Source organism: Pelmatolapia mariae, linkage group LG18 (genome assembly GCF_036321145.2).
Source record: "Pelmatolapia mariae isolate MD_Pm_ZW linkage group LG18, Pm_UMD_F_2, whole genome shotgun sequence".
NCBI classification, from domain to species: domain Eukaryota; kingdom Metazoa; phylum Chordata; class Actinopteri; order Cichliformes; family Cichlidae; genus Pelmatolapia; species Pelmatolapia mariae.
This window is the reverse complement of record NC_086243.1, coordinates 20622977-20644976: the sequence shown is the minus strand read 5'-3', so window position 1 is coordinate 20644976 and position 22000 is coordinate 20622977. Positions and strand designations below refer to the sequence as shown.

General features: G+C 41.0%; 4 protein-coding genes across 5 annotated transcripts; 2 read left to right on the top strand and 2 right to left on the bottom strand.

Moving 5' to 3' along the window:
- The first annotated feature begins 1687 nt into the window (after positions 1–1687).
- LOC134616814 (ATP synthase subunit g, mitochondrial-like) lies at positions 1688–3397 on the top strand. Its single transcript, XM_063461828.1, has 3 exons — positions 1688–1785; positions 2065–2225; positions 3202–3397. Exons 1-3 carry the CDS (start codon positions 1734–1736, stop codon positions 3298–3300), a joined length of 312 nt encoding a protein of 103 aa, XP_063317898.1. The 5' UTR covers positions 1688–1733; the 3' UTR covers positions 3301–3397.
- Positions 3398–3455: 58 nt separating this feature from the next.
- Positions 3456–8884, bottom strand: ift22 (intraflagellar transport 22 homolog (Chlamydomonas)). The gene is made up of 5 exons (XM_063461827.1): positions 8611–8884; positions 4455–4537; positions 4154–4237; positions 3848–4050; positions 3456–3770 (listed from the first exon to the last, which is right to left on the bottom strand). The coding sequence occupies exons 1-5, from the start codon at positions 8647–8649 to the stop codon at positions 3622–3624; spliced, it is 558 nt and encodes a 185-aa protein (XP_063317897.1). The 5' UTR covers positions 8650–8884; the 3' UTR covers positions 3456–3621.
- Positions 8885–9069: 185 nt separating this feature from the next.
- LOC134617078 (outer dense fiber protein 2-like) lies at positions 9070–18334 on the top strand. 2 transcript variants are annotated; one of them, XM_063462244.1, is made up of 17 exons: positions 9070–9115; positions 9974–10145; positions 10243–10366; positions 10496–10627; positions 10761–10835; positions 12001–12072; positions 12150–12266; positions 12364–12549; positions 12636–12745; positions 12838–12973; positions 13128–13238; positions 13991–14095; positions 14400–14558; positions 14973–15073; positions 15203–15365; positions 15642–15767; positions 15866–18334. In XM_063462244.1, the coding sequence occupies exons 2-17, from the start codon at positions 9982–9984 to the stop codon at positions 16028–16030; spliced, it is 2046 nt and encodes a 681-aa protein (XP_063318314.1). In that variant the 5' UTR covers positions 9070–9115; positions 9974–9981; the 3' UTR covers positions 16031–18334. The 2 variants fall into 2 exon arrangements, with proteins under 2 accessions (XP_063318314.1, XP_063318315.1); XM_063462245.1 differs by lacking the exon at positions 14400–14558 and having other exon boundaries at positions 15866–18332.
- A 904-nt stretch (positions 18335–19238) lies between these two features.
- Positions 19239–21389, bottom strand: LOC134617079 (CCN family member 1-like). Its single transcript, XM_063462246.1, has 5 exons — positions 21033–21389; positions 20739–20943; positions 20292–20639; positions 19995–20191; positions 19239–19895 (listed from the first exon to the last, which is right to left on the bottom strand). The coding sequence occupies exons 1-5, from the start codon at positions 21072–21074 to the stop codon at positions 19593–19595; spliced, it is 1095 nt and encodes a 364-aa protein (XP_063318316.1). The 5' UTR covers positions 21075–21389; the 3' UTR covers positions 19239–19592.
- Positions 21390–22000: the final 611 nt, after the last annotated feature.

Here is a 22000-nt window from a genome sequence, read left to right as displayed (position 1 = left end):
AGTGAATGTAATCTAAAGTGTCAACGTGAAATGGAAAATTCTTTCTGCTTTCTGAAACCCGTTTTACTTCGATTATATTTCCCTGTAATCTGAGATGACAAGTTTGGTGTTTTGCATTGGTAGTTTTAGCTACTTTCAAAATAAAACACTGGGGGTTGTAACTGTGTTTGTCTGGGAAACACAAGTTTGTAGGGGATGGGCCCACCATCATTTGAGAACCATTTGACAACATCAAAATATAAGAACATACGTGCAAAAGACTTTAACAAGGTGTGCGTTTCTCCCTAAAGCCTTTCAGGGGTTATAAGATATTAGAGAGCACCCTCTAGTGATTTACTGTTTAAAAATCTAGTTGAAGTTCCTGCCAAATTGACCGCATGTAACTCCACTTTTTGAATTGCACTCTGCAGGGATTCAGAAAATGAGAAACCTGCAGAAAGTCATCACTGAACTTTTCAATTTGCTTTAGGGCCATCTCAAATGTGAGAAATTCTTCCAGCTCTACAAATCATTTATGTTCTTGCGTGTGAAAACATGCAGTGATTTGGGTAAAGCTTTATAACAGTGAATTAAACAAATAGTACCGGGAGTTGGGCGTTTACCTGGGAAATGCAGCTCTGGCCTCCTTTCTTGTTTGTACTTTGGTGCTGCTCCAGTTGTTTTGTTTAATGTGGCCTGTCGGGTGAGTCAGAGGACAGTGAGTAATGACTCAGTCATGCGTGTAATACTAAAAAAAAAAGAAGAAAACTACACCCACACACACGGACTACTGTACAAGGTCCAAGTTTTGTCTTTTTCATAGTGGGATAAAACCTTTTAGTTAATTGATGTAAAAATAATTTTAAAAAAGGTCAGCACATTTTTATCTCTATACCACCTTTCAAGATAAACATCACAAAGTGCTTCAAAAGAAAATACCAGAGTATAAAAAAAGAGCTAACCAAATGCAAGCGTAAAAAGGTTCGTTTTTAGCAGTTTTTTAAGACAATAAGAACTGAATAAAACCAAACATAGAGGAACTGTCCATGATTTTATGCTTTGTCAGTTTGGATAAAAAAAAATAAAAAATAAAAAATAAATCAGCAGCACAACATGACTACCTTGCCAATTAGGAGAGTTTCTGAGGTCAACTGCCCTCACAAAGTCTTGTGCTTGTATTGTAATACCTGTTTGGACTTTCCTAAATATTGCCCCTCATAATGTGCTCCAAACAATAGCCTGATAATTAAAAGGGGGGGGGGGAACCCAAGAAACATGTTCCCTGAAACTAATAAAAATGGCAGGCTGCTGAAACTAAAAATATAAGTAAAAACTAACTTCAAACAAGAAAACTCACCCTGGAAAACCTGAAACTAAGCTGAATTGAAGTCAAATCCTCAGGTTACTGACTGGAAATTTAGAGTTGTTACTGAGTCACTTCAAAATCTGAGCAACCCAAAATTTAGCCCAAATTTTGACTTACGGGTGCCGTTTTTTCTTTCTTTTTCCAACTTCTGAGAAAATAAGATGAATTTTTGCGTTATTAAGTCAAGTTTTTTGAGATATTAACCGAAATTTTTCACTTATGGATGGCAAAAAAAAAAAATTGTTAGTGGCGGAAACAAGCTTTCATAAATATTTAACTAATTGCTCTCAACTTTAACTTGCCAACGTGCACATGTCATTTTATTTTGAAAATCGACGACCCGGAAGATTGCTTTCTTCTTCTGGTGACCTCCTGGGAAGTCCTCATCATGGCGCAGGCAGTTAAGAAAGTTGTGAATAAAGTTCCCGCATTAGTCGGCGGTAAGTCTTCTCACTCTTCTTTTTATACTAAAACATAAAGTGAGGTAGTTACCGTGAATCGTGTAGCAGGGGCAATGTTGCTTACAGTTTGTAGCAGCTGTACAGCTGCACTGTGACCTCTGGCGTCAAAACATCAAACCCTGCAGCAAATCTTTATAAGTTTGTGAATTTGTATTTGTACTTTATAAAGTGTTTCATGAGAGGCGAAATAACCGTGTTGCGTTTGGCTTTGCTGGCTTTACTGCTCCTTGGCTGACCTGGTCTGTGTGTGACTTTCAGCCGCTCTTACATACTCCAGACCCCGGCTAGCGACCTTCTGGCACTACGCCCGAGTGGAGCTGGTCCCACCGAGCCCAGCTGAGATCCCCAAAGCCATAGAAGCTGCAAAAGGTCTGATCAGGAGCTATCAGACGGGACGCCTGGGACAAACTACAGTGAAAGTAAGTTTGAACTGAGTCGATTAACCTCTGTTGACCTTTTAGATTAACTTTGCTGCACAGAAAGTAGACCTTGAAGGAATGGCCAGCCTGTAATTTGTAATGAACAAATAGTTTGACAGATGTGTGCTTCCATGTCACTGTGGGAGTTCAGGGCCCTGAGTGATTAGATTTTATATTGGGCACCAGAAAGTGCCTATTTTGAATATTTACCAGTAGTTTGTGAATTTTGCTTAAGGGTCATTCCAGATGAGTTCATCAAACGCCTCGCACCTATTTTAGGGACTTTAAGCATCATTCTATGTCAACTTCAGCTACACTTGTGAGAGTCCATATTCATATAGCCATGGCACGAGATATTGCCCTAATATTTGAGGGCAATTCAAGTAGTTTATGTAACTGGGAAAAACAATATATTAGGTTTTAAAAAAACCCTACCTTCATCTATTATTCTTTTAAAATAAAATTTAATATCTAACTGTAGGGACCTGAAATCCCCATTAACTTTGCCCTTTTCATGCAAATCTGTGATGGTGAGGTGGGACGTTTTTTTGTTTTTGTTTTTTGTCTCTTTTTTTTTTATTTCATGGCCCAACATTGACCCTTGATACATTGGTCACTCGGTGGATATTGTGCTTTTGAGTTGGAAAACTTAAAACACTAACTGACTAACATCTTTATTAAAGCACATGTGATAGTTATTACTATCCTTTATTCTTTACAAAGTCTGTTTCACTGTCTCAAAGTAAACATTGTGGGTCTCTCACACACACAAACCTTTACAGAACGTGTGAAAGTAAAAATAGGTAAACACACCATCACAAGTGCAGTAACACCAGCTGAATAAAATCTCAACAATTATTTACAAAACCCTCTTTGTGTTACATTATCAGGCCTTATGCAGGGACTATTACTGAATGTGTTATTCTAGAAACATTTAAGGAGTTTTCTTGAGTGACAACTTGTTGTTTCCTTGCAGGATGCCATAAGGAATGGACTGGTGACCACTGAGGTGCTGATGTGGTTCTACATCGGAGAGTGCATTGGCAAAGGAGGCATTGTTGGATATGATGTCTGAAAAATGAACTTTTCTTCCTCCTCTTGCTTTTCCAGTCAATACATTCTCAACAGCCTGCACCAAATTCTTCCAAATAAATAGATGTTTGTATACAGGAGTAGATTTTGTGTCTCGAGTATTAATTTCAAGAGAGAACTGGGTCGTATTTTATTCATAAAAGATTTACAAAATGCAAGAAACCAACACTGAATATGTTCTACACCTAATGCAGAGAATATTAAAGCTTGTATACATGTCTAATTTAGAGTGAAAATGTAGTAGTACTGCAGATGGCAACAAAACATATCTTCATTCAGGCCGCATATTTTATAGACGCTACTGCTACGTAATGATGGACATCTCCTCTCGCTCTCGACTCTCCGACATCGCGTTCACGACGTTTCCCAGGTATCTGCAGAAAGCTTGCCTTACATCCTCTGGCTCTTCTTCCAGGTTGGAGTGAATGAGCAGCAGTCTGCTTAGATGTGACGCTGCACAAGAAAATGTGACTACATTAGCCCAGAGATAATGATTCTCATGACTCTCAGAGGACTGCAGCACAAGTTACCTAAAGGTAGCCGTCTGTCTTCCACTCCACTGCCAGGCTTGTGGTGAGCTATGAGCAGACACTGGCTGTCCTGCAGACCTTGAGAGGAGATGAACATCGAATGCCACGTCTCTATTTCTTTGAGGTGACTTGGAACATCGGGGTTAAAAATGATCACCACACCGCTGGAGTCCTTCATGACTGCAGGCCAGCATGACTCAAATCTGTATGAGAATACATTTTACTACCATCATATTACAACGAAAGTAACAACACTTTTCTTAATTGTCACATAAAGGTAAGGATAACATCTATGCCTCCACTTACTTGAAATCCCCTGAACAGTCCCAAAGTTCAACCTCGCACGACTTGTCACTGCTGCCCTCAGGCTGTGATTCAAATTCCAGTATCCTTGAAACAACAGAAAGTAGCTGCACTTTGTATTTTTACACACAAAGACTGATATCTGTCAAGGAAGGCTATGATATTGGTTTAATCTTGTCATTGCAATGACTGATTTTACACTAAAGTGACACTCGGAGCATCCTGTCAGATTATATTATTTCTATATATTATCAGTGGCTTAATAGTGATGTTGAAAGCAGTAAAGCTCACATAGGATTTGTACCTGACTCCTTGAGTAGGTCTGTATTCACCGCCCACATTTTCTGTTGTGTCTGAGAGAAAATTTGCAAGAACTGTTTTCCCACTCTGAAAAACAGAAAAGCAGATGGCTTTAAGTACGATGGCAAAATAGTAGCACATTACCCAGCCTGACAGACGGGAATTATTACCTCCGGCAAGGAAGTCATGTTTTTGGTAGCATTTGCATGCATGACATTCTTTCTGTCTGTAAGCACGATAGTTTGAAAAGTTTTGAATGAATTCTGGTAAAACTTGTAGGGGTGTAGAGTGGGGCCATGTTAATAAGCTATTAAAAATTTGACTTGTATCCAACAAGGTCTTTGAAGTCAACTTAATGATTTACTGGTTGAAAATTGACAAAAAGTGTTATAACTTAGAAACAGTGATTCTTATAAGTATTCTGTGCATTTTCAACATATAGAATGTACCATACAAAGATTTGAAATGTCACATTTGACCTCTGACCTCTTCTAAAAGGTCAATAAATTGAACTGAAGGTCAAAGTGATAGTAATGCTATATAGAGCTAACTTAATGCCATTATTTGTATGGGCAACATTTAGGAAATAATACTGGTATATGGGGACTCTAAATATCACACTATGGTTTGCATCCAAATATCGTGTCACATTTCATATCTGCCTTTCTTCCACCTTGACCCCAAAATGCATTATATCTTTAAAATAAGTACTGTCAAGAGAAAGAGAATGAGCTGCAAGCTCAAGTTATTCATGAGTGAACTGCCTTGTGGAGGTTTGCACTCTCGTGTTTTTAAGTAAATATTAACTTTAAAGTTAACTACTAGTATTACATAAAAAAGTAAAAAGTAGAATATGTCCCTTCTTCTCCTTTCACCTGCTCCCTTTAGGGGTTGCCACATCAGCCACCTCAGCCCTTTTTGTGTCCTCCTTCACCACATCCATGAACCTTTTCAGTGGTCTTCCTTATTTTCTCATGCCTTGTAGCTTCATTATTAGCATCCTCTGTACATGTCCAAAACATATCATCCTTGCCTCACCAACTTAGTCTCTAAACTCAACCTGTCCTCGTGCATGTCTTCCATCACCCTACTCCTGACTTCCTCATCCAGTACCACACTTCCTCTCATAGCATCCTGAACCTCCATCATTTCCTTGGTGGCACAAAATAAACATTCTTGTACGTATAAGCACATTAAAACCAATACACACCCCTCAATTAATATAAACAAGTACAGTAAGTTTTGATATTTATTTATTTTTAATATTGTGCAAAAGTCTTGAGCTACTTTTTGTCGTTCTTCCAAGGACCCAGAATTTTTTTTAAACTGGTCTCGAGCAATAGTTCTCCAGGCTTTCTGAAGCTCTTTCAAAGTTTTGCCTGCCTTTTCACCTTTTAACTCAAGGGATAAACCAGTGTTGTGTCTACACAGAACAGACAACTCAGCAACAAACCTGTCTTAAAATGTATCTCTAGGCACTTTGTTATTAGTAGCCTATTACAACCATATAATTTTGGTCCCATAGTTCTGGTTGAACCCCTGTTACAGACTGGCAGGGTGTACCCGGCCCTGTAGCAGTTGGGATAGGTTCCAGACCCCTCCGTGACCTTGATAAGGGTAAGTGGAAGAGGATGGATGGATGGATGGATGGATGTTTTAGTTGAAAATGCCAATAATGTAAAATATGAGTCAATTTGCCAGGCGCAAAATAGTATTTTCTACCAGCAAGGGGATTCCATATCAGTTATTAGCAGAAAACTTGGCATGTACCAGCATGGTGTGTCCTTAGGAAGTTTGAGGAACCTCAACAAGTTGAAGAAGATAAAACCTGTCTGCAGTAATTGAACAGTAACAAAAAGTCATGTCCTTAAGATATAGGGAAAAAACTGAGAGATGCATCTGGCCAGTGTTCCCTCTAATTTTTCATGTGTCTGAGCGAACACACAAGCTCCCTGAGCGGTCCCTTGGACCACTGTGAGCAACATTAGACGTGTGCACTGTGGTCACGCCAGCATCGAATCCATCCAAGTTACATGGTTTATTAAAGTAATCAAATTACAGCACTTACATTTATGTTAGACTACTTTTAATTAACTGTTTTAGCCCACTTACAAGGAAAATTTAAAAAAAATCTTGTTCATGACCTGTGTAGTATGTTAACACTATTGGAAGTAAAAAAAAAAATACATATGTATATCCTGACAACAGGAGATGTATCACTCCTGTAACACCTGTAACATTCAGTAGTCGCCTCATTGCTCTGACACACACAACAAAACTATTGACTACACTACACACTAACTACACAAGATTTGCTCTAAACGTCGCAGATCTCTCACATCTCAAAACACCGCGGTCACTCCTAAAACTTCCCCCTTCCTAAACATCTAAATGCCATGTAGCCATATCCTTTTTTGATTGGTCGACATGGTACATTTTTCCACCAATAGAAAAGGGTGGGGTTTTTTGGTTTTTGTTTTTGCTCACAGGCGGAGAGTGCTTTTGAGCGTTTTCCTTATAAAACGCCGTTTTTACCGTTTCTTCCCGCAGTAAATATAAACAACAATAGTATTCAGGAAGAAAACCAAACATTGCAGATATTTTTATCATAACTCTGGTTTTATGTGGCCTATCAACACAATTTGTATAACTGGTATAAAGTCCACACTTTTCCCTTCAATTGTTCCGTCTGTCCTGCTCACATCTCCAATGGTTGTGCACGTTGTCATTAACGTGGCTTCACTCCACATCAGCCACGCCGCTTTGCTAGCTAAAACACCGGTGTCGGCACATAAGGACGCTGTCATAGCCTGTCAACGACGTTGATTAGCTGCGTATATACGAATGTGAATCGCATTATTGGCTGGACTATGGAATAAGGTGGCATCGTTCAAATCCCATACGGGAGCAGCCAGTCACTCACTGACTAACACTGCAAAACAGAATTGTTAAAGTATTAATTTTAATTTCAATTCAGGTTAGATTTTTTTGTGCGCAACGCAGATTTTCTGTGCGCAGAGACCGTGCCAGCAGTGCGCAATTGCGCACGCGCGCAGCTTAGAGGGAACATTGCATCTGGCCCTTCAATTGTTCAACTGTTCACTGAAGCCTCATTAGAAATGGTGTCAGTGGAAGGGTGGCTGTCAAAAAAAGCTATTTCATTAATGAAAGGAAACAGGGGGGAAAGGCTGTGGTATGCCAAATTACACAAGAATTGGACTAAAAATCAGTGGCAACAGGTTTTCTGGAGTGATTAATCCAAATCTGAAATTTTTTGGTTCAGATCATCTCAGCATTTATGGGGAGGTCAGAGGAGAATTGCAACAGTTAAAGCCATATGTGGGGGAAAAAAGCCATCTCGATCTGTCATGGTTTTGAACTGCGTTTCAACCAGTGGTGTTGTATATCTTGTCAACACTGATGGAATTATGAATGCAGAAAAGTACTGTCAGATTTTAGTCCACCTTGCAATACCATCAGGAAAGATTCTGATTGGCAGCAGTTTCATTTTTCAGCGTGACAGTGATCCCAAACATATTGCCCATGCAGCAAATGCATACACAAATAGTACAACTGAAAAACACGCATTTTGAACACAACCAGCCATTTATTGGGCTCCCCAGAGCCCAGTTCTCAACAGAACAGAAAAAAGTCGGCCACCATCTAAAGAAGGGTTTTGAATGTCCCTAGAGAAATATTCCTGAAGGTACTTCATTACACGAAAGCGTGTCTCAAAGAGTTCAGACTTCGTTGAAGAATAAAGTTGATCATACCAAATATCGACTTCCAAATTTGTTATAATGTTACAAACTCAGTTTTTAATTCAATATACTGTGTTTCAATCTATGTTTGCACATTTTTCAATAAATCTCTGCACCCATTTACCTATCAAAATATTAAAAAATAAATGAGGGGTGGCTCGAGACTTTTGCATAGTACTTATCACTCCTTTTCCCTTCGTTACGACTGAATTTATACATTACTTTGTCGACCAGTGACAAATAAACTCGGACCGTAAATGTAACGGTGAAGGGTATGAATACTTAAGTCCTCTGGTAATATTAGCCAAGGCAAATTTCACTGTTGACGCTTTTCGCTACCTGCTGGAATCTGAAAGGTAAAATAGCAACCGGTGTAAAGTCAAATGAGAATTTACTCACCTCATTGGGACCAACAAAGAGTATTTTAGCTTTGAACATTTCCACTCAACTGACGCTGGTTAGCATTAGCTTTTCAGCTAACTTATCTTTTAAAAATTCCGGGATAGCGAAGCAGTATCGCAACAGCAAGGTAAATGGAAATCAGCCAGACTTAGCTGCGTACATATCTAAACCACGTCATACTATATGACTTTACTTAATAATATATATCTCTTTAAATGATCTTCGATGCTTCCCGAGGATGGCGTACTAGCAATCGCGACAGTAAACTTCTTTTCCGTTTCTATGGTTTCAACCAGGCTCTCTGCTTTCTCTTGTTTATTGGCTGTTTACGGGTCTAATCAAATTTGGCCCCGCCCATTCAACCCGTAGGGAACGAATCAACAAAAAGATAGTAAGTTGACGTCGTTACGCTGCCTCACATCTAACCAATCGAGTGAGACTTTCCAAGAGGCGACTCCCCAGTGTGGAGGAGCGTTATTTACAAGAGGTACAAGGCGAAGGAGTAAGTGTTGTTTAAATTTTCAGGCATGCTTTTGTAAGTGGTTACTTGGTTTAGGCGTTATCAAACACGCTAGACTTGAATGACGATTTACTTGGTATAATTACTAGCAATTAAGTGCTTGCTACGCTTAGAGTTCCTTAAAGCTTAACAGCCACTTAACCTTGTCTGTTGCTAAGAAGTAGCTTCTTTGGCGACTGGCTTTCTCAAACAGGACTTACTTTTAACCTTCCTCTTGTGTTAGCTGTCTGTAACTATCTCTAATGTTGAAGGGTCGCCTTTGACCAGTGTTCTAAATCAGCCAGAAAATACCCTCAAAACAGAGGTTTATGATCCAGTTTGTTTGTAACCAATGGGTTACATTGTTAGGCTTTTTTTATTAATTAAAATGATCAATTACAGCATATTGCTTCTTTTCATTCTAAAAAAAACCCCGATAAACTGAACCTTAAGAGAATTTTATAAAGAAATATAAGGTTGTGGTTCTATTACCTAACTATTACTGAGAAGTATTACAACAAAATGTCTAAAATACATTTCTTCTGATTATTATTATTATTTTGATATTATTGACTATAGTAACGATTTTTTTTTTTTTTTTAAATTTTGTCCACCATGGTAAGTTTTCTCCTGAGAAGGTATTGCCCCAGATCATAAATGGTAAAGAAATTGTCACACATGATATTGTGACCCCACAGTCCAGTAGTCATATGAAGGACTACACGCTTTCCTTGGTTTCACCCAGGGATGCCACTCGGAGGTTTGCCTGTGTAACTCTGTATTTCCCATGCATAGCCGGTTTTTGCGCATAGTATATTTGCACATATCGTTTGAGCATATTATATGCACATCTGTTGACAGTAAGAGGCATGTCTCCAGAGGATGACCTTCGAAGTCCCCCCCTTGGTTTCAGCGGTACCAGGGAGGATTTCACTCTGAGTCGTGGTGACTTAGACAGCAGTCATGAGCCTGTTGGTAGGACCAGGGCACGCAGCAGTCTCCATACAGGAACCCCAGAGTGTGAGATCAGCTGGTGAGGCCCTACAAGGATGATGCATTTGAATATGCACTTGCCAGCTACCACGACTTTACTGATTCAAAGTGTTTTCTTGCTTTCCTTTTTATTTTAGTCTCAGAGATTTTGGCTATAAAAAGAATCCTTTCCTGAAAATGCTAATGGATGCAGAAGCAGCTGCCAATTCTGCAGCAATCCAGCTAGTGTCGTTTAAAGACGCCATGGACGATGAGTATGCTGTAGGTCTGCAGCAATTTTGGATAAAGCTAGCTTTGTGTAAAGCCAAAGGGTTTTCTACATTAAACATATGTTTTTGCAACTGCTATCCTGCATTTTCTCTAATTTTCTTTTTTTTAATGTCAATTAAGGATTCAAGACAGTCTGCCAAAGATAAACGCCGAATTGCAAGACAGCGTGGGCTTCTGCTGGAAAAGCTAGAGGACTTTAGACGAATTAATAAGTCAGTGCGACAGAAACTGAAACAGCTCCAAGAGGTGGAGGTTTGTTAAACTGCTACTACACCGTATAAGTCAACTGTATTTAGTTTGAAATCATAGCAGCACATGAAACCGTAAATAAAAACATACTGAAAATGTGTTTATTTATGTCCTTGCTTTAAATAATTCTGTAAAGACTAATCGAATTGATGCAGACCAGCAGATTGACACGCTGCTGAAGAAGATCATGCAGGCTGAGAGTGAAAATGAGGTGAGTGTTTTATTACACCTATGCATTGGCACAAAAGAGGGAAGTGTAAGGGAATTAAGCTTTGTGATTAGCTTGTGAAGATTTTGTCAGTGAAACAAAGTGATAAAGGATAAGTTATAGTGGTTAGATAGATGGATTATTAATAATATTTCATTTATTGAAATTCCATTGTCTCCGCCTGTGATCAAATTCTTTATAGATTCCCTCACTGATTAAATTTTTCTGTGGAACAGAAGTAGAAATATAGTTTTCAGCATCAGCTCAACTGTTTTATTACCTTTGAGTTTGAACACGGTGTAGGAACAAGAGAAGAAAGACATCAGTCCCACTGGAATTAATGCCAGAACAAGCTGGCACTGATAAAAGAAACTGATAAGCTTGGGCTGTCATTCATTGTGCACTGGTGTGGTTTGTAGTCGAGTGTGAAGCAACTGAGATGGGAATCAGCACCTCCAGGTCTGAGACCATTATTCTCAGCTGGAAAAGGTAGGAGCGCTGACTCTGGGTCACTGACGATTTGCTGCTGCGAGTTCCAAGTATTGGGGGGTCTTGTACAAGAGTGGGGGGGGAGAGTGAAACGGGAGATCGGTAGACAGATTGACGCAGCGGCTGCAGTGATGTGGATGCTGTAAAAGCTGTAAAGATGGAGCTGAGTGTGACTCAGCTCTAGGAAGTGACTGAAAGAAAGGGATCACAGATAAAAACAGCCGAAATGGTCTTCCTCCAAGCATGGTTGGGCTCTCCTTTATAAATAGGGTGAGGAGCTTGGGCATTTGGGAGGTGTTCAGAGTAGAGCCACTACTCCTTAATGTCAAAAGGAGCCAGTTGAAGTGGTTTGGGCATCTGGATGCCTCCTCAGTGAGGTGTTTCAGGCATGTCCTACCAGGAGAAGGCCCTAGGGTGGACCCTTGACACGCTGGAGATTATATCTCTCAGCCTGAGAATGCTTTGGTGTTCCCCCAGATGAGCTGGAGGAAGGGGCTGGGGCAAAGGGGCATCCTTTAGTGATTAAACTAGTGAGAGCACAGCCACATTGGTTCTGATGTCACAGGACATACTCTAAAGGTGTTAACTTTACAAAAGCGATTTTAATGCACAAACAACCCCTAAAGTGAAGATATGGTGATGTGATAATATGCATTGGTTTCCATGTTTTTTCTCGCAGAATTTAAAGAAAGATTTGAGTGAGAGTGAACAGAAGGTCAGGGAGCTGATGGATCTGCGGAGAAAAGAGCAGGTAAGTACAGCAGAGATCATTTGCGGATGAATTAAGTCATTGCCCATGAAATTATATGTTCACGCTGGCTTCAACAGGAGAACGTAAAGAGTGCAGTTCACATGACCAAGTCAGCAGAGGCAACACGTGCTCACCTACAGGGACAGCTACGCAACAAGGAGGCTGAAAGCAATCGCCTTACTGTACAATTACGGGTACAGACACCTTTATCAGCTGGCTGCGCTGTAGACTAAACTGCTTTATTAATGTATAAATTAAAACTGCACACTTGTGGGTTCATGGTCTTTGCAGGCTCTGGAGAGACTCATAACTGAGCATAAGCTGGAGATTGATGATCTGAAGGGGTCCATCACCTCTCTGTCTGCGAAGGCAGCACAGGACAAAGAATCTCTGAAGAAAGCCACCCGAGCTCAGAAACTGAGAGCGGAGAGATTTGAAGCTGCTATTGAGAAATGCTACGCACAGCTGAGGGAAAAGGTACGAGGTCAAATTGGTTCATTATTTTGGCTTCAGAAGCAGTTGAGGATCCCGTTTGGACTTTGTTTGTCTTGTTTGGCAAACAGGATGCTCAGCTGGCCAAAGCCCATTCAGAGAGAGACTCGAGGAGACGACAGAAGGAGCAAACGACAGATGAGAAAGACAAACTCGTTGCTCATATAGACTTATTGAAAAGGTTGGTTGGTTCTCCTTCCCAGCCATTTCTCATTTCTGAGTACATCAATATTCAGATGATGCATGAACTGTAAGTGTCTGTTTCCATTAAAGTCAAATTGCAGACTTGACAATGAGAGTGCAGAAGGAGAAGGACGAGCTAACTGCAGCAAATGAAACTCTGATGCAAAGGCTCGAAAAACTCAGCTCAGACAACGGAGAACTCGGCATAAATAATGCAACACTCAAGGTACAAGTTACTGAACAGCTTGTATGTGAGAGTCATTACTGTGAAAGGCAAAAAGCACAGACATGTTGCAAGAAGTTTGAAGTCCGGTTTCCATATTTAGGAGTTAGGAGGACCTTATTTTACTAAAACTGTTTGGATTTCTCTGCTATCCCAGGAATCTGTAGCTCAGCTGGAGCAGCAGCTCGCTGAGTGCGAGTCTGCCCTTGTAGAGGAGAAGATCGTCTCACAGGAGAAGAAGCACCAAGCTGAACAGTGCCGTTATCAGGTTGGTATTTTGATTTAAAACCTTTTACTTTCTCGTGTGCTGCAGCCCTGAAATATTCCAGACATCACCCAGTGACAGTGGGTCAGCTCCGCAGCGCTGTGCCTGTGTACAGGTGACTGTCCAGTGAATTCACAGCAAGGAATTGAGCATCTGGTTTGCTGCCTTCTTCCTTTTTTTGTGCAGGCAGAACCTCAAAAATCAAACGTATCAAAGTATTTTTTTTTTCCAGCAGTGACAAACCAGACCTAGACCATCTCTTGTTCTCTGCTACGTGTGTGCAGGGAAACTTTTAATCATGTTTGTAAATGACTGTTATTTTTATAGACCCACTACTTTACTCTGGAGTCAACAAACATCAAAAAATGTACAATGTCAAAAAAAAAAGGCACTCTTTCATCATATTTGATCCTCTTAAAGATCATTTCTGAATAAACACTGACACACAACAAAGAGTGTTTTATGTTCTTAAAACTTTCAAACCTTTTACTTCTCATCTATTAATTTCAAATATTAACCTTTCAGTTCTTGTGTTTTTTTATTAGTATTTTTATATCTTTTCATATTTGAAGGTCTCTTTTTTCCTGACGCAGTTAGGATAAAGTAGTTTCCAAACAGGATTACAACAAACCTATTATTTACAGATACAGAATGTGGTCTGTAGAAGCCAATGAATGAATGACACTAGTTTTTAATGACAGGGAAGGCCACAGCAGGTTTCATGTTAATGTTCTGTATTTTTTTTCCCCCTCCAGGTTGCACAACTTCAAGCTGAGCTCCATGATCTAAAGATAAAATATACTAATCTTTTAAGAGAAACAGAGAAGACCCGAGATGGAAAAGAGGCAGAAGTTGAGAAGGTACCACCGCCCTTCTCTTTAATTTGCTTTATTTTATTTACGTTATGTGCACAGTTTCTGTTAAGCTAAAAACTAATTCTGACAGCCCATTACAAGTCTGTCCAGCTCTGTTTCACCTGCTGTTTAATGGACAGTCATTGTGCACTTAGTTTTCTTTTTTCAGCTGCATAACCACAACTGAATGAATCATGTACTTCTGTGACCATCTCTTGGAGAGGTGTGCTGAGTTTTAAAACATATTACTGTGTTTCATTTCCCGAAACCCAACTCTTCTTTTTTGTGCCGTTCCTCCTCTGGAGCCCAGGTGAGACAGGAGCTGCAGGGGCGCGTGGAGGAACTGAACGCTTACCCCGAGTTACTGAATGCAGCTGAGCAGAGTCTCTTTGAGTGCCAGGAAAACCTGCAGCGCTTGGAGAGGAAGTGCTCAGAAAAGTCAGAGTCCATTAGGCAACTGCAGGTTAAGGTGTGCAAAGCCAGCTGCTGTGGTCAAACAATGTAAAATGCAGTCATTTTCCTATTTTTTGACCACTGGGTGGCAGTATAGCCTCAGGTGACCGCTGGTGCATTGTGGTTTCTAATAGTTGTGTGAGTTTTGATGTTTGTGATTGCTGTGCAATGTTTAGGTTGAGCCACTAGCGAGTCTTTTGTGCTCCCCAGTGTGATCTCTGGTAGAACCAGACGACCGCGTGTTTCCGTCAGAAATACTGAGTTCTTATCTTGAATCCACTCGATTTGAGGCTGATAAATGTTCAGCAGATCGTGGAGGTAGTTGTTGTTTTAAAGTAGCGTTTGTGCACGTGGTGTGATTAAATGTTTTCTGCACAATTTACTTGTAGCCCGTGGAGGCAACTCTGAATTTTATGTTTTGCACACACAGATGGAGAGTCAAAGCAAACTGCTGAGATCATCTGCAGAGATGAGGGAGTCCATTCATGAGGCCAACTTACAATTACAAGAAAAACTGATTTCTATCCAAAAGTAAGACCCCAAATATCAAACACCTGCTCATATTATCAGTATAGAAATTGATGCTTACTCTGTGTGTGTGTGTGTGTGTGTGTGTGTGTGTGTGTGTGTGTGTGTGTGTGTGTGTGTGTGTGTGTGTAGAGAGACAGACAAACTGCAGCAAGAGAACCTGGAGCTGGTACGGAGGCTCGCGGCTCAGGAGGAAGCTCTCAGCTACAGCAACCGGCAGCTGGATCAGCGCTCGTCAGAGTGTCAGGCCCTCAGCCGACAGCTGGAGGCAGCTTTAGCGGACGTCAGACAACAGGTACGGGTTAGCTGTTGGACTGCTGGCCAACAGTTCAGCACCTGTTCTTCACTCAGATCATCAAGTAAGACATTACAACCTAACAGTTCAGTCGGGATTTGTTTGAAGCCATGACGTAGGTAATCCAGCTGGAGATACATAGTAAACAGGCAAAGCTAGATATGCATGTATCTGTATAAAACAACTCGTGTTACTCCAGCTTGGTGTCAAAGAGAGATTTGTCGTGCAGAAAATGGCGCATCACATAATGATATTTCACATTTTCACCCCGTGTAGGTCACAAAGGTGAAAGAAGAGGCTGTTTCCAGGGAAGAGGCTCTTCAAACCAAAATCCTGGAGCTGGGAGCCGAGAAGAGCAGAAGGGAAAGCGAGCTGAGGCTTCTTCGCCAGAGCAAGCTCAACGTAAGGGCCATAGAGAAGACGCGCTCACATTAGACTGAACATTTCTTGGAAGGCAGCGCTGAGCTGTATTGTCTGTCTGTGTTTCTCTCAATCTGCAGGCAGAGAAGCAGTATGAGGTACGTCTGAAGGACCTGCAGCTTAGCCTGGACCAATCAGAGAGCCACAAGCGAAGCATTCAGAATTATGTCGATTTCCTCAAAAACTCTTATAAGGCCATGTTTGATGAAGGACTGCAAACATCAACATCTTATTTTCTGAAATGATGGAGGTTTGCATTTTAAATCCTGATTTGTTTTGCACTCTGATATTTATTGGGTCTGTTTAAAAGGGCAACATGGGGGTAACTAAAGCCTGATATTTAATTGGTTTGATCAGTTTCTACTTTTACATTCAGATTTTTGAACTGCATTTCCAGGGATCAAGTAAATCTGCTGCTGTTTTTTTTAAATACAGTAATGTTTTCAGATGTTTGTACATCTTGAACTATGATGTTTTGGTGCTATTCTGCCCTTATGACAAGGAGCTTGTTGCATAACTGTTACATAAGATTAGCCAAACTCTGAGTTGAGTAACACCTAATAGTACTGTTGCATAAATATTACACATTTCAAGTGTGAATGTAAGATAGCAAAGACTACACTGGACTGTAGGAAACCTCTTTTCAATTTCTATTGTTTTATAAATTTTAATAGATTCATTTATAAAAAACAAAACAAAAGGACTTTCCAGCAGGGTAAAATGAAATTGCTAGAAGGACTAGTAGTCAGGTTATTTTAGGCACAATGCAGTATGTACTTGATCTGTGTTATGCAAGTGGCTACAGATGAACAACTTTTTTCCACAGCCTGCAACTGAACACCAACGAAATTATGACAGCAGTTGTTAGCCAATGCAAGTGGTGCTTGAAAACTAAACATTTTATTGGTGCTTACATCCTTTTCCTTGTCTTTATAATGCATTCAAACAGTGCACGTGTGCGATGACATGTGCAAGTAAAGCAGCAGGCACTGCACACAAATAATGTTTGATTGTAAGTCAGATACATGTGTGATTAAAATGTGAATTTATGAATTGAATGAATTCAGAGTGAACTAAAAACATGCAAATGTGGTGCACAGCACAGTGCATCACTGGTGGAAGGGTTTCCCAGCTGCCAGTAATGGCTATCTACACTCTGCCATATTAAAGACATAGCACACTGTGTGTAGTACCTGAAATAAGTGTAACACTATGGCCTCTTCACTTAAACTTGCGCATTCTGTCAGGGTTGCGATATCTGATAATTGGCAAAATTATAAATTAGCCCCTAAAGGCTGCCAGAATAACATAAATCCCAATTCAAATATAACATTCTTTCTATTAATAAGCAATAAGCAGTTCATACATTTAGAAACAAATTTCTGCTCCATCTTCTCCACGGGCTTGATCTTATAACGCTGATAACTGTGGAAGCTTCCACACCGTCATTCCCATCGTCAGTTCAGCAGAAAGCAAAACTTTTGGATTCACAAAAAAAAAAATCTAATTTTAATTGCAAATGACTTTTTGTTTGGTCACATTTTGTTTACCTGTGATAGAATGAATCCATATTTCCAGCTGTGACTTTGCCCATCACCCATGATAAATCTTCTGCTCTGACTAGTGAAGGTGATTCAAAATTCAGCGTCTTTACATCGAAACTTTTAATTTCCCTGTCATCCTCCCGGTGCTGGAAACAGGCATGTGTTTGTTTGTTTGTTTGTTGGTAGTGGACATGGTAGTGGATTCTCAGCTGGACTGAGAATAATTATGTGTAGCCATTAGCTGTGAAGTCCATGCCTTTAGGTTGCAAATGTAACTACCCACTTCTATCTCTGTTGTTGGTTTGTCTAATAAAAATCTTATATTAATCTGGCCTGGAGGCAAACACAAGAGCTATCAGCTGCAGCGTGACTTACCGAGATTTACCGAAAACTGAGCCATAAATGTACTGTGTTTATTTCTTTTTGTTCTATCACTGTTGCTTGTGCTTCCCTGCTGTATCTATGGTAATAAACTACTGTGAGTCCAGACCTCTGAAAGACTGATGTGTTCCTGCATCGGACGTATTCCCTCGAGTGAGCAGGCCTCCTCTCAAGTTCTCAGAGACAAAGCTCTATTGTGCTCTCCTTCAGGGGATGGAACGATTTCATGGCTGCGTGCGTCAGTACTTCTGTTTTTTTCCTTTGCTCTTGTGGTCTTGCCTGTTTACGTAATTCTGTCGATCACTTTGGGAATTTGCTTTTTTCTGCTGCTTTCTGCTTACATCTGACTTTCGGCATTTCAGCGCCGAGATGGGCACACCCTGTGCTTATGTGCTCGTTAGGCTCAACAACTTTGATAGCCCATTTGTCTGTTTTTTCTTGAGGGTTTTGGTGCTGCAGAGCCAATTATCGCTAACGAACAGAGGCTTCACTGACGCATAAACTCTTGCAGCTCTGCGTAAACCTGTTGGTTGGGTTAGTAGTTACGTCCCAGCTCAGCTCAGGGGTGGTGGAAAGTGCCATTCAACCAGACAGTCAAACGCAAGATTTATGAATTACAAAAGAGGCAAACTGCATGGATAAATAGGGGTTGGCAAATCAAAGAAAATTTAAAAAAACAGAAGGGAGATTTATAGAGTTCAAGAGATTATTAAAGTTCAAAAGAAAATAACTCCCTGGCCAAAACAAAGAGCAGAGCAGCAACACCCTTTTCCCTAATGTAGCTAAACAAAAGAAACGGCTGATGTGTGCACAACCCCAGGCATACACAAGCACCTCAAAAACATCATCACTGCTCCTTATTATCTGCTCATAGCCTTAAAACCAAATCAGCAGAACACATCTTAGTGTGTGCATCACAAATAGCAGTCTTCAATTAGACCTTAACCAGGTGCATCTAGTGAATGCTGGACAGGACCAGCATCTCTGTAATCAGCAGCAAAGACGGAGTGATTGTGACAGAGCCAAGTGATGGCACAGCAGAGCCCGCCTTTGACAGAAATACTGAAGAGTTAAGGACACGAGAGCAACAACAGCCACGGCCGTGCAATTCACAGTCATATTTCAGTCACATTTGCCTTCTATTCTGCGTATCGTAAATCGCAGTGGAGGGTTTAGATTATTGGTGTAAGCCTATACCACTGCCAGAAAGCAAAAATCTGCAACTTGTGCCCAGCATCTGTGCAGCACCAGGCAAACTGCTGAGAAGTTTACATTACAGACATTCCCAAAACTATTCAGTGACATGTAGGTCCTCTCAGAAGTAGGTCAGCCAGATGCTAAAGAGACTGAAAATCGTTGCAGCAAAGACCCCCTGAGAATTTCCAGTTTTTCTCAAGACAAACTCTTAAGTAAGATAGTGGGGAACTGAATTGGTTTTCCTTGAATTTATTGGAAATTATAATCTGCTAACCATGAAATTAACAGTCTGTGTGTCCAGGTTTCAATCATATTTCTGTTTTGCATTGACAACCAATTACAGAGACCAGGACAGTTTTCCATGCTTAACATTAACTTTGCATTAAAATGAAAAAAAAAAAAGTATGAAACATAAATCCCTTTAAATAACACGAGTGCAGTGAATCAAAAGAAACAGCTACCGCGTGACGGCACATTTAGCAGCTGCCATAACTTTCCACACTGCGATTTAACATGTTTTGTCATTAGAGGCTTAAATATTATTAAGTACGTACAAAGAATAAGCAGGAAAAACATTTTTAAAAATGCAGCATCCACCATTTAAAAGCAGCTTCACAAAGAAGCAAACCACAAGGCTCCAATATATGAAGCAGAAGTCTTCTTGCGCTTAAATCAAGCCTTTCGGTTAAATTTTCAGTTTGTGGATGTCATCGAGAGGTCTGTAGAGCTCAGGTGTCTTTTTAGCGTTGTTGGAGCAGTTGAGATTACACTTGCACGATTCGATCGTCATCACCATCCTCCTGAAGGTCTCTCCGTTTTTGCACTGAAAATGGAGAGGCATTGTCCGGGTCCTGTGTGGCCTGCAGCATTGTCCGTCTGAGCAGGATCCACAGTACCTGCGCTGCAGCTTTTTTAGGCTACGACAACCTGCGTATGACAGGTGAACTGGATGGCTTGCTTTTCCTCTGTGACTGCATTTTTGACCTTTCTGCAAGAGAGAATGTATCTAGGCTTTAGTCTTCACATGGGTGGGTTCTCAGCCTCTAATGAAATAATCACTGTATATGTTCATCAGCATATGGTGTACCTTCAAGGTCAACTGTTTGCAGGGACGGATTTCACAGATCCGAGTTTCTTTCACCAGTTTGCACTGTTTGTTGCGGTTGGTCAGCCTCGTGGACACACCAGAGCCGCAGGATTTGGAGCAGGGTGACCAGGCTGTGGTTTGAGGCATGCACTGGACTCCTCTGGCAAACATGTGGTCCACTGAATGACTCCTGAAAGCTGTGCAGATGTTTTTAAGCAGATATTTTTGAAGTTAAAGGTGGGTTAAAATAATGAAAGCAAGCAAGACTTAAATGCAATAAATATCAAGACTGCTCACCAGGCAGAGACTTTGATTCTCCCCACACAGAGGTGAACTCGTTCTTTTTGGAGAGGTCGTCTTCAGTGGTTTTGACTTTGCTGAACTTTCTTCTGTGCTTTTTTATCATAGCGCTCTGTGCTTCTGTTTCCTCAGGGCAGACTAGTTGTTCGCAGCACCCTCCCGGTACCTTGACCCGTCTTAGTTTGGCACAGCCCAACAAGGCCAGCGAGAATTCACGTGGGCAGAGGGAGACACATCCGACTGCACCGTCGATGCAAGTGCACTGGTGCTTGCAGTTAGGATGGAAGGTTTCCCCGTTCTGATAAATCTTGCTGTTGTACTCGCATGTTCTCCCGTTTAATTTGGCTGTTAAAGAGAAGCAGGGAAAGGCTGATGTGATGAAAAGGGAAAAGGTGACAGTTGAAAAGCAAAAAAGATCAGAAAAAGGAAATGAAGTCAGCGTACCTCGACAGACGCCTTTATCCGACCCTCCGAAGTTGCACTCCAGTCCCTTCGCGGCATCGCATGGCTGTGTCTTGCTGCAGTCTTCAAAGAGCTGCCGGGCACAAACCTTACAGCATCCACAGCTGTCCAGCATGAGGCTGACACTGTCTGCACATGTTGGGACTTCAGGGGGACACTGGCAGTCCTTCAGGCACAAGGCTGACACCTGAGGTTAGACCAAACATCCCACCTTTGTAATCAACATTTCTTTCACCCACAGAATATAACAGCAGGCATAAGACACCTTTTCCTCACCAGCGTAAAGCAGAAGATCTCGACGACAAAGACCTTCCACATCTTCTCCAGCTGAAGCAATCTCTCCTGCGTGAAAAAGAAAAACCAGTCTCCTTAATATCACTCAGCAGACCTGGCAGCGAGATGACGGCTGTTTGTTCTCCCTCTTTGAGATTCCCCATCCCCTTTTATCCACTTCAAGCAGATCTGACGTAGACTGAAGAGGTGTCCCGAAACTATGAGAGGAATGCTTCTCCACACGTCCTCCCATAAGCCAAGCAGACGTTTCTCCCTCCCTCCTCACACACTCGCTGTGCCAAGAACCACCCTGTGCAGCTCCCACTCTGCCAGGGCTTTCTCTCTGGTTTTACCGTGTAATGCTTTCTCATTTCCAAAGAAAGCGGATATTTTTGACTTTTCGACCATTAAGATTCTCCAGAAATAAAACCTTACGTAACATGCAAAACAATGGCATGGATAATTCTTTGATTGCAGTGCTGGGAAATGATTTTATTCTGTTTTGTGACACAATGATTGCACTATTCAGTCTATATCACTGTTATGAAGGAGCTCTTTTGCTCCTAACCAAGACTTTACCAGCTGGTGCTGGACCATATATGTATGTATACCTGGCAGTTGAAATGCATGTGAACATGGCTCCTTAAGGGATTTGACACTGGGCCACTGCAAGTTCTGACATAAATATTGAAGGAAAGCCACATATTTCTATGACTGACTGAATTTCTCCCTGAGCTGAAGCTCTGTTTAGACTGTTGCACGTTGTCTGCGAATAACGTTTGTATTTTCCAGCCTTGCTAGTGTTACAGATTAAATTTCCCTTCAGTCACCCTGTAAGGGCGTGTGGATGGATTTGAGTTTAACTTCAAGATTTCATAATGAGAGACGAGAGCCTCCTGGAAATGTTTGAAACTTGGTAATCCTCTGTTTAGTCTAAATCAGAGCAGTCAGAATGAGATGCTAGACAAAAA

Bases quoted from the DNA above. Each gene is read 5' to 3' on its own strand.
- LOC134616814 (XM_063461828.1), top strand. From the start codon at position 1,734: ATGGCGCAGGCAGTTAAGAAAGTTGTGAATAAAGTTCCCGCATTAGTC. The intron at 1,786-2,064 runs GTAAGTCTTCTC...TGTGACTTTCAG, and splicing joins AGTTCCCGCATTAGTCGGCG to CCGCTCTTACATACTCCAGA. The intron at 2,226-3,201 runs GTAAGTTTGAAC...GTTTCCTTGCAG, and splicing joins TGGGACAAACTACAGTGAAA to GATGCCATAAGGAATGGACT.
- ift22 (XM_063461827.1), bottom strand. From the start codon at position 8,649: ATGTTCAAAGCTAAAATACTCTTTGTTGGTCCCAATGAG. The intron at 4,238-4,454 runs GTACAAATCCTA...TGTTGTTTCAAG, and splicing joins AGACCTACTCAAGGAGTCAG to GATACTGGAATTTGAATCAC. The intron at 3,771-3,847 runs GTAACTTGTGCT...TTTCTTGTGCAG, and splicing joins AGACAGACGGCTACCTTTAG to CGTCACATCTAAGCAGACTG.
- LOC134617078 (XM_063462244.1), top strand. From the start codon at position 9,982: ATGTCTCCAGAGGATGACCTTCGAAGTCCCCCCCTTGGTTTCAGCGGT. The intron at 10,628-10,760 runs GTTTGTTAAACT...AATTCTGTAAAG, and splicing joins AACAGCTCCAAGAGGTGGAG to ACTAATCGAATTGATGCAGA. The intron at 14,096-14,399 runs GTACCACCGCCC...TCTGGAGCCCAG, and splicing joins AAGAGGCAGAAGTTGAGAAG to GTGAGACAGGAGCTGCAGGG.
- LOC134617079 (XM_063462246.1), bottom strand. From the start codon at position 21,074: ATGTGGAAGGTCTTTGTCGTCGAGATCTTCTGCTTTACGCTG. The intron at 20,944-21,032 runs GTGAGGAAAAGG...GTCTAACCTCAG, and splicing joins AGATCTTCTGCTTTACGCTG to GTGTCAGCCTTGTGCCTGAA. The intron at 20,640-20,738 runs GTACGCTGACTT...TCTCTTTAACAG, and splicing joins GGATAAAGGCGTCTGTCGAG to CCAAATTAAACGGGAGAACA.